General features: G+C 41.1%; 1 protein-coding gene across 1 annotated transcript in view; it reads right to left on the bottom strand.

Annotated features, from left to right (window-relative positions):
* Positions 1-10,971, bottom strand: part of PDE3A (phosphodiesterase 3A) — a 332,782-nt gene extending 321,811 nt beyond the window's left edge. The window contains exon 1 of the mRNA XM_075552015.1: positions 9,230-10,971. Within this exon, the coding sequence (XP_075408130.1) occupies positions 9,230-10,183 (954 nt within the window). The 5' untranslated portion in view covers positions 10,184-10,971. The remainder of the gene's footprint in view (positions 1-9,229) is intronic.
* Between the last annotated feature and the right edge of the window lie 370 nt (positions 10,972-11,341).

The raw sequence follows: 11,341 nt of genomic DNA on the forward strand, positions 1-11,341 counted from the left end.
TTCTCGTAAGGAAAAACACTTTGTCCTCAGGAGCAAATTTTATGTGGACCTGTTCATTTGATCTTCTAATACTTTGGGTAAAAGTAAAAGTGAGTTCAAATATTTGGGTTCACTGTAGTTTAAAATTAAATGAAGGATGCTGACTCCGTATAACAAGGCATTCGTTGACACAAAAAGAACCATTCTCTCTAAAATAATATTTCTGGATTCAAACTTTTATATAACAGGGTTGCTTTACATGGATTATATCCTGAGAGGAGGAAACACTTTCCACAGACATAGCATAAATATTTAGTTATTTACACGCACTTCAGAAGATGGGAAAATTTTTATTAAAATCCTATTAAATTAAAACCACAAACTGCTTACATAAAATTATTTCAATATTCTGACAAGGTACTATGGGGAACATAAAAATATCCCTTCAAATTCAAGCACCCTTTAGAGGGAGAAATATAGTAGATGATTTGAACAGGCACAAGAGGCACATGACTTCTAAAATAATTAAGTGCACAAATGAGTGGACTTCAAAAAGTTTGTGATAAAGTGAAATTATAAGAGAATGGAATTTTTCCATGAAAAATTTAAACCTCTCTTATCGTATGTGGGAGAATGATGGGGCTTTCTACTCCTGTAAAGAGTTACAGAATCAGAAACCCACAGGGACAGTTCTACCCGGTCTTAAATAGGGTCACTATGAGTTGGCATTGACTCGACAGCTTTGAGTTTGGTTCTTTGGTTTCATGTTGTATATATCAGGAAAAGAAGAATAATTGGACGAAGGGGAAGGACAAAGGGAAAAACTGTATGACCAACCTCTACATTAATTTAAAACAACTTCAGAATTAGCTGAGGCAAATGATTAAATTCAAACACAAGCACTTTGAATGGCAGGTGTGTCCTTCAATGGCATTCTTTTGATTCTGCTAGTTGGTTCAAGAAAGTTACATTAAACTACTTATCAGGCATGAACCCTGAGTGCACATTATTTCATTTTAGCCAAATGCACTCTTTGGTATACCAATATTCTATTATCTTGTCCTTTTTAAAAGATAATTTTCTAAGAGATATATGAAAACTGTGTTTCTCAGTCTTTTTATTCTCAAGTGCCAATAAAAATCACATTCTTTGCTATAAAATGGAGAAATTCATTAGTTATAAAAAAATCACGACAAGCATCACACAGAAATGTAAGCCATTTACTCAAAATAAATACATCCTATGAAAATATCATTCTACATATCTATATATCTCTGGAACACATTGTATATTAGAAAAATAATAATTTTATTAATTATCAAAGTAACATTGAGCTATGCCTCAAGCTAATGAATTCATAGTGTTTGAGGATATGTAAAGATAGAGGCATTTTAAAGTTATCATCTTTTTCATCTGCACATTTTCCTAAATTGACCCTGTTGTTTGAAAACAAGTAGAATCACAAAGGCCACCTAAGCTTGAGGCTGAGTTTAGAAATGCCATACTATCCAGGTTTCCAATCTTCTCTACACAAAATGGACACATTTCCAGTTTGTGTCCATGTAAGTAGTGTTTGTATAAGAGATAGTGGGGAGTCATGAACCCCTCACCCAGGCTCTTGTAATTTTCATCCATTAAAGCTACTAGCAGACTTGTCATTTTAGGTTCCTAAGTTACAGAGATAATGACCTAGACTATAAACATAACCACTTTCATTTCTAAAGAGACAGCAGATAACCCAATTACAGACTAATCACTGTGAGCATGTGTTCACACTAGATACATAAGCAACCCCTGTTACATACAAATCACACTCAGAGAGGCAATTTCATTATTAACTAGAAACCTTGATACTGTGTTATAAATGAGATTAATATAGAGGTTCTTTTAAAACGCTCTATTAAATTCCTTCTCCAACTAAAGTAATCATACTTTAAAATATATGCAATAATGTGAAAGAAAATAAGGCCAAAAAAAGACTTGATAACTATTAGGGACATTAGTGATATAAACATTAGCTATTAAGGTTTACATATGAAAATTGAAAGGTTGTACATTAAATGATATAATTAAATCTGAATTGATTTCCCATCATAGCTGAAGAGGTGACTTAAGTAGTCTAGTTTCATCACTTTAAAATCTGCCTAACATGCTAACAGTGAAACATGTAGTTACACTGCCTAACATGCCTAGCCATATATGCCTACTAATATGTAAAATGTGGCTACACGAACTGAGACCTATTTTAATAGCAAAATACACACCAGATATTTTGCTTTTAAGGAAATGAATGCAAAATACTTGGACAATTTTTATGTTGAGTGAGTGCACATTTGTATGCTAGAATGAGTTAAAAGGAGCATATTGTGGGTACTATTATACATTCCACCTTTAAAAAAACGTATGTTATATAGCCACTGTAATATGTAAAATCTAATATATGAAATGTAATATGTGATTCTTGTTCTATTTCCATTGGGTAGCATTTATCTATAGTGTTTAGTGGACCATTTTTATCAACGCCACTGGGTGACACTGTTTCTCCACTAAATTGTCACAGCCAAAGCAATTTCCTGGCAGGGGAAAAACACAGTGATCAATACACAAACTACGCTTAGGTTGAAAAAAAAAATTAACATTCACAAATTCCTTAATTATAGATTCCTTAATAGTCAATGGTAGTTTCCATCAAAGAAATTGTACGGAAGTTGTTTAGTTTGTGACCACTTTTCCAGAATAGCTCCCCTTCTTCCAAATAGTAAGGTTCTTCAGGGCCTCCCCTAATATTATATGATATTTACTAACATTGTATGGGATTAGAGAACCCTGTGAAATGCTTTATTTCAACAAAAATGACAAGAACAGTTTGGGGTGACAAGTATGGTATTGCTGTGTAAGTTTTTTTTGTTTTGAAACCGAATTTGCAAAATGTAATCATTTTAAAATTAGTTTACTGAAAAAAAAATCACTATTCAAATCCCCATTGAAAATTCTTATTTGCTGACACAGCCCCTACAAAGTTAGAATTTACAAGGAAATTACCATTCTTTTATGGACAAACTCACATCCAGAATAATATATCTGTAGGCTACATGGCTACATGATGACCAGAAACCTCACTGTAAGGCCCAAAAGAGTTTTGTGTCACCTGTGAATCTAATAGAAATTACTCAATCTTCTAATTTTGAATTTGAATCCAGAACTGGCTCAAATTTAAAATCACAAATGAGCCCTTGTCTGATTCACGTCTATTCCATTGCCTCAGAAGCAAATTTAGGGCCAAGAGAGAACGACTAAAGAGCCAAAAGTGGCCTCGGGCAGTCTACATCATTTAGCTATCTCTTCCTCAGTCCCTTTCTCCCTAAAATATTAGGGATAGTAGTGTCCTGAAGACACATGATGGTGTGGTTAGAACAAGCTACTTGTAACCATAAGCTACCAGAAATATAAAAACAAATAAGCCATTACCATATTGAAGGATAACATATTCTGAACTCTATCATGTTCTTGCTCTGTTTCAGAATGCCCTAGAAACTTAGTAAATTATTTCCATTTCAAAGAAAAAATGCTCTGTTTTCAAAATGTAGAATTGCTCACCGTGCAGACAACCTGTGTTGGTCCATGTTCAGGGCTCTCGGAAAACTTATGAAAATTTTAGATGCTGTTCTCAAAAAAAATAAGTTAAGCTGTCATTTCAATAACTGTCCCTAAGATATTCCATTCCCTATTATCTAAGAAGTGAGGATGTTTTACTATGGTTTTCCTTTTCTTGTGTTGCTCCGTCAGTATCCTAACTAGTTTCTAAGGTCTGGAGAAGCAGGCACTATATCACATCTATCCTTGTATAATTTATGATTCTTAGCCTGAGAGCTAATGCACACACACAAAAAAACCACATACTGACTTAACATTCTATGTACTGACTCACCAGTAATATGAACTAAAGGTAACATCTTATAAAAAGGGTGCATTTATGATGAGAATGTATGGCCAACAAATATTTTTAATAGGTCTTCCGCTAAACACGTCTCATATATCATTAAGACCTTTCCCCAATGATCAAATCTATATATTTTGTCAACTCTTTAAAAAAACAGTAATAGCAACAGTATGTACTCATGTATATGCTTATAAAAATAATTAGATTATTTAAACATCTATGTAAAGTACATTAAGTTCACATGGTTAGGTACAAGGATGTAGAGATTGCTGGAGCTTCTACCGTTCATTCTGAACTCTTTGATAGCGCTCCACTGAACACATGTGGAAAGTAAGCATGAAATGGATTGAGGTGATAGTACCCCATATTTTGTTTGTAGAGAATATATGCTTATAAATATTCAAAATAGAAGAGGAAGATTCTGTGGTACAAAAGAAACATAGCAATTAAGTAAATCTTTTAGGTTACATAATCTCACAAAGATAAATGCAAAGGGTCTATCTAATCCACCATACCCAAACCTCCTATATGCCGCATTGGATGGACCACATATGTTCCTATAGCCTCGAAGTTACATCTCACAAGTGTAATGATTTCTAAAAAGTAGAACTCATGCCTAAAACCCGAATTAAACGTAATGGGCTGACACGCTGAGTAACAGGCGCTTTCAATGGCGTCTACAAAGACTCTCTTGGACTGTTACCCAAACCCCATTAATGAAACCTATACATAGACATATTGCTAATTTTGAGGTTTATAAGCCCCCTACTCCAACATCATAAATTAGAACTTATATTACCTAATTTAGAAGTTCAATTAAATTTAGAAAGTTTGTATTCAACTACAGCCTTGAAGAGTGTATTCTCATAGCTTTAATACCCAAGAGACTATAACAGATTCACACGACTGTCACTGCAGACGTAATGAAGGTTATTTCATGCCAGGTCACTCACCCTTGCCTGCCTGCACCCCCTCCCCCCGAAGGCTTTTCAAAATGTATTTCATACACAGAGTCACTGTTCTGGTTGTTTATTTAATTAACATGACAGCCCAGCATACACAGCATTTCTTTCAGCTCTACAGTTTTAACTTTTTACACTTCAGACTCAATACAGAAAGAATTAGATCACTGTTTCAACCTCTGTAAGTTTATACAGATTCACTGGCTAGTTTTGTCAGTTAAAACAGTTTTTCAGTATGCTTTAAATATCTGTGCTCACAAATTAAAATCCCAATTTTATCCCTCATGGTATGTGTGCGTGTTGGGGGAGTTGAGGGAGGGGATTGCTTTGGGCTCACCTTTCCAAAAGAATAAGAAAATCTAGTTTTTATTTTTTCAGAATTTTCTCAGGTTGGTATTAATTAACTTTAATTCTGTTACTACAACATAAATGATGAACATTGCTGGCTCTATCACTGTAAGCTGAATGTAACTATGGGAGTGTGATGGAAATTACATTTTAGTTCCTACAATCTCATGCTTGTTTCTGCAATGTATTCATTTGAGAGATATGTTGCATTGCAATGTACATAGGCGCTTGAGACCATATATTCTGCATTTATTGGTGTCTGTATTTTATATCTGTACTATATTGGCAAACAAGTCATTCTTTTTATCCAAGACATAAAGTCACATTCAGTGCCTATCAAAAGAGACCGCATCTATGTCTCCCAGTTTTGCTTTGTTGTAATTGTCATTCTTTTGTCTGTTTGGGGCTTGAATATATTTTTCTGACATTAGTGATAAAATTTGTTTTGAGTTTTCATAAGCAGCCTCCAGATTACACTACATTCCTATATAAATGCCTAAAGTTTTACTAAAGATGTTTAGTTGGATGCTTTGGGGAAAAGTCCTAGGGAATAATTTTAGTTTTTTATTACATCACGTAAAATATGTATCTGTCCATCTCTGACTGCTATTGTATCCATCACAAAGAGTTCCATCAGTAAGTCCTTAGAATGCATCATGTAAAGAAACAACTTTTTCATTTCTAGAAGTGAAACCACAAGTAAAATCACACTGGATTCCAGCATGTCCCTGAAGTGAAATGACAGTGGTTTGGAATCATTAAAGAAATGAACATAGAAGGGGACCGCAATAATCTTAGGAGTACTGAGCAATCCCCGCGCTCTGTGGGGTGGACAGAGAATGCGAAGGCAACACTTCAAATACAATTGCAGATGTTACACATTTCCAGTTAAAAGTGTCTGGCTGAAAAATAACATTGATATCGTGCTCGATACCAAATAATCGAAGAAGTTCTAAGTCCCTCTAAGTGTTTATTCCAGTGGCTGGCGGCACAGTGACAACTTCAGAAGGACACAACTCCTTCCCAGAGGTGAATGCTCACTCAGAAAAGACACACGTACCTCAAGGGAGGCACACACCTTCTTAGCCCGCCAACCCCCAAAGTGCGCTGATAGGTTCCCTGTAAAATCCCCCTCAGGTTGAGAACATTGGTCTGATAGCAATAGACTGAAAGCCACCCAGATGCTATGAATTCAGTTTTCATTGCGAGGAACGATAGCTTCACTTGCATTCTCGGACACACCCAGTGTCGAATGAATTCTGTAACAGACCACTGGACCTCTTCCCCCTTCCTTTGTTGGAAGTCAGCTTTATCATTTGCAATGAACAATTCAATTCAATATACGATACGCAATCTGCCGATTTAATTATGATTTTTTATAAGCAAGAGAAGCAATGGGGAGAAAAATGAGTCTCAGTTGGTGTGTCTTTTGTGAGAATGTCACCAGACCTTCTCCATGTCCTTGTAGAACTGGGAGCAAGTTTATAAGCATTCATATGCATAAGAAAATATTAAAATTTCCTCACCTTTAACCCTCATGACAAGCAGAGTTCAAATAAATTGAATCTTCAGAGGCTTTTGTCAGAGCCCCTGTGCTTCCTGCTTAAACTGTTATTTAAAATTCACTTGTTGCCTATGAATATTATATTATGTTGTGAGTAGACTTTTTATGTTGCTTTAGAAAAGTATGCATCGATAGCACTCAGGAGAGTGTTTTATACTTGTTTTATAATTATTTTGAGTGTTGGCTTCATACAGTATGCAGATGACAGTGGTATACTTTGAACTCTTAATCAAAAGGGTTTTTTTCCTTATGATAAAATAGATAAGCTATTTATTATATTGCTCCTGAACTTTTCACACAGCTAGGCTGAGGTATGAGATACTACCCTATCTTTCAGGATACTGCTTTGTTCCTTCCGACTCACCCTTCAACCAACTAATTATTCTCAGTACAACTTTAATGGCTCATACATAAAAACTATGAACTTTCAGCAGCACTCACCAGCAAAACATTTCTTCTTTTTAAATGCAATGCTCAGATATTTCTTTATAGAAGTTGACAGATATTCAAATTCTCCATTTATTAATTCAAACCAGAGAAAGCAATTAAAATTCTGGGAGCTAATTAACAATGCTGACTAATTCTCATTAACACCTTATCTTAAATCTATATTTTAACTACTTATATCAATATGGAATTTCAGAAATTTAATTTTAGTGCCAACATAAAATCAATTTGGAGTCAAATTATTTTTATTAAATCCCCAAAATGGAATTTTTCCTTAGAAATTATGGTTGGATTTTGCAATGACACATTTTTCAATAAAAAATTATGTGTCCTAAACATTTAAGCTCCTGTTTTCATTTTTAAAATATTCACTGGCCTGTGGAAAATAAGTAAAATGTATTTTCTCCATAACTGCTTTACCCTTGGGTAGATATTTTATTATGATAATTTCCAAATTTCTGCCAAAAGTAAGAACCAGTTAATGGCCTGCTTGGAGTAAATTCACACCCAAGAAATATTTGTTGTATTTAAACCAAAAGCTAAATCAGTATATTTTTTAAAAAATAAACAGAGACCATGGTACTGTCATACAATCTGCTAAACAACACCAAACAACCACAGATCCGAGAAAGAACTCCATTTCAGAAAACAAACTTAGTCATCTACACCATATGGTGACTGCAATTTCTTACAAGTGCCTCCATGATTATCTACAGAACAAAATTCAACAGATAAACTTTACATATCTTAAAAATGTTCTTTCATTCCCTACAGTTGTCAAAATCTTAATGTAAACAAGTATAAACTTAAAGAGAAAAGAATAAATTTCCACTCACTCTGCATAACCAACTGTCCACCCACCCAAACCAAGTGTCACCTTAGCTTCAAGTTGTACCAAGGTGAACACTTTAGTTAGATCCAATTTGCATTTGCCATTGAGATTGCTCCTTTACACCCTCTATGGCAATGGCAAAAGAAAGCTGTGGGCAGCCTGCTTTCCATGAAGATGCAGAGCCTCGCCAACCCTGTGGGGCAGCTCTCACATGTGCCCTCTGAGGATCTCTAGGAGTCTGTCTTGACTTGCTGGCAGTAGGTTTGAGTACAACTAGATGCCATCATCTTAAAAACTTGCAATGTTCATAAAAGAATTCCCCTATAAAGTCACCAAATATCTACTTAAACAACTTAATTCCAAGTTCCTCCTCTTTTCTGAGATACATCATTAGCCATTTAAAAATATTCTCCACTTGAATTTTCAAATATCCACCTAAAATCCGTTTGAATTTCCAAAGGTACATATTCAGAGGTTTCTTTTTCAGATGACATGAATCGTGTGGTTCATGTGATTTTAACAAGTCCTATGGTTTATACATATTGTTCCTCAGCTTAATATTTAGGATCATGATACAAACAAAGCACACTAACATATGCTTCCAAGTTACGTTTTAAAAAAAACCTGGGCACAATCGCTCTAAGTAAGACGCTGCAAAATTTGAAGTGCATATTAAGCTATCACCTTCAAGGATGTCTTGCTTTGGGCTCCAGAATTGTCTGATTTGCCTAAACGTTAACCTGCCGTTTCCTGTGAAATAAGTTTTATGATAAAAGGAACTCTCATGGAGCCTACCACTTGAAAAAATCACCCACAAGGAAAAATTCAATTGGAAGATTTCTGCTGGGGGAGGAAAGGTGTGAGAGCACTTACATCGCAGGGGAGTCAGATGCCAGGTGTAGGAGATCTAAAAAGTTGGCCCAGCTGAGAATGGCCCTGAAAATGCCATCTATTTTGTTACTTATGCTTGTTTCTGTTGTCCAGGTGATAGCATACTGTGTGTGAGGGTGAGACAATCCCACCCGTTTCCTACTAATCCTGAAGTTCCACCACTCTTCTCAGCGGTCTCCCTGTTGGTTCCCAGAGTTGAGATTTCCTCCACTCTGTGGCGGGTCCCAAGTGTTTCAAGTTTTCCAGAGAGAAAGGGCCAGGCTTACCTGTTCTCTTGGGATGCAGGGTAGGGAGGTCCTCCGGTGCGACTTGCTGCTGCAGCCAGACATCTCGCCGGACACCACGGAGCTGGACCGCCTCCTCCTCTTAAACACCGGGGTATCTTCCTTGGTCCCAGCAATCAGCTGGGACCCAAAGTGCTCCCTAGGAGCCGCTGGGGGCAAGATTTGCTCCACGTACCTGGCCAGGAGAATCCCCAGCACCCCAGCCAAGTACGCCAGGTAAGGTCTCCAGGCGACCTTGAACCTCTCTAAGGAAAGGAGAGACACGGTCCTGACCGCGCTAGTCAAGGCGATCATGAGGACGCCCAGCCTGAGCCTCAGCCTCAGCACCAGCCATGTCGCCGCGGCCAAACAGCTGAGCACCACCCCTGCGGCGGGGAGCGAGAGTAAGTGGTCCTCCCCGACGCCCAGCCCAATCTGGACGAGCGCTTCCCCCCCGCAGCAGGCGGCCAGCAGCGCCACGGCCCGAGGCGGACGCACCCCGGCGCGCAGGAGGTACAAGCCCATCCAGAAGAAGGCACACAGGAGACTGAAGAGCAGCGCCGCCGAGGGCTGCAGCCAAGGGCTGCGCGGCGCGCCGCCCCTCGGAGCACCTCCCCGAGGCCCTGGGAAGACGCCCCCTTCCGCACCCGGGGCCGCCGCCGCCGCCGCCGCCGCCGCCCCGGGCTGCTCGGGGTCACAGTCGAGCTCCGCGCGCACCAGCCGCACCAGCAAGGCCAAGAGCAATGGCAGCGAGCCGGCGCCCAGCGCCCAGGAAAGTTTCCGCGAGCGCCGCAGCGGCTGCAGCACCAGGTCGCCCCAGCAGCCGCGGCAGCCCGAGCCCCGCGGGGAAGCGGGGCCAGCCCGGCGGGGGCAGCCTGGGCTCGCGGCGAGGGCTGGACTCACCCCGCCTGGACTCGGTTTGCCCCCGACTCGGGCGGCCTCGCCTGGCACGGCCATGGTGTGCCCGCTTCACAGGCAAAGCGCTCCCACCCTCACGTCCCCCGGATACTCGGACCCCAAAGCCGACTGGGACACCCGCTCTTCCCAATCCCACCCTCCGAATCCCTGCTTCTTCTCTCCAGGCCCTGAGACCCGACCCGGGATGTTCCAGCTTTGGAATAACTCCTGGAGAAGACTAGATGCTCCCAAAGAGACTCCTTCAAGTTCAAAAACGCGCAGCAGCGGAGCGGACGGTCCCCCTAGCTCTGTTTGTAAAGCTCGGAAAAATTCTCTACTCCTCCCCGCCCCCAGGGTCCACCCGGGGTCTTCCTCGGCTACTGGAGGAGGCTACCAGGTCGCCCCCCGCTTCCCGTGCGTGCGCCCGGGCTGGCCGAGTCGCGGGCGCGCGGCGACTTCTTCGGGGGCCATCCCGGGCGCGGCCGGCTGCTGCGCCCCGGGCCGAGGGAGGTCCCCCCAGCGCTTCCTTCTCGCAGCGCTTTCGGGATCACTCTGTCTTTCTCCTCCGCAGATCCTTCCCACCGCAGACCCCAGAAGCGCACCGCCATTCCCTGGGGCCGACCGCGATGCCTCCCCCGCGTCGGTAGGTCCAGTTCATGGCCAAGAGTGGGGGGCGGGGGAATGGGAAAGGGGCTCCGAAATAATAATGAAGTTGCTAAGTCCAGCCCCAGGGAAACCCCCGGCGGAGGCCCGCGCGCCGCTGCCTCGGGAGGTGGGAGGGGAAGAAAGGGCTAGAGCTGGAGAGGAAGGGAGGGCGGAGAGGAAAGGGAGGGTGAGAAAGCGCTTTTTTCCCTCTCTCACCCTCCTTTCCTTTTTGGTGCTAGGTTGGTGATGATTTGCAGTTTTGCAGAAGAAAAGCGAGCAGAGATGATTGCTTAAAACTGTGTGAAAGAGCAGGCAGGCTACAGGAGTGATCTACAATTCCGCTTTCTTTCTTTTTCTTTCCGACAACTCCCTGGGAAAGCTTTCTGGGTCCAGTTCCCCTGCCCTTCCCCAGAGGCGGCGCTGCTCTCTGTGCCACTGCTCTGGTTCCCTGCTTGGAGCTGGTCCGCAAGTGCTGCGTGCTGCACAGGTAGTGGTGGTGGCCAACAGACCAACGCTGGGCTCCCTGCTGCCCTGGGACTCTGGAACCTGCAGTTAGCCCTGGGACTGAGCGTC

Source organism: Tenrec ecaudatus, chromosome 6, assembly GCF_050624435.1.
Source record: "Tenrec ecaudatus isolate mTenEca1 chromosome 6, mTenEca1.hap1, whole genome shotgun sequence".
Taxonomy (NCBI): domain Eukaryota; kingdom Metazoa; phylum Chordata; class Mammalia; order Afrosoricida; family Tenrecidae; genus Tenrec; species Tenrec ecaudatus.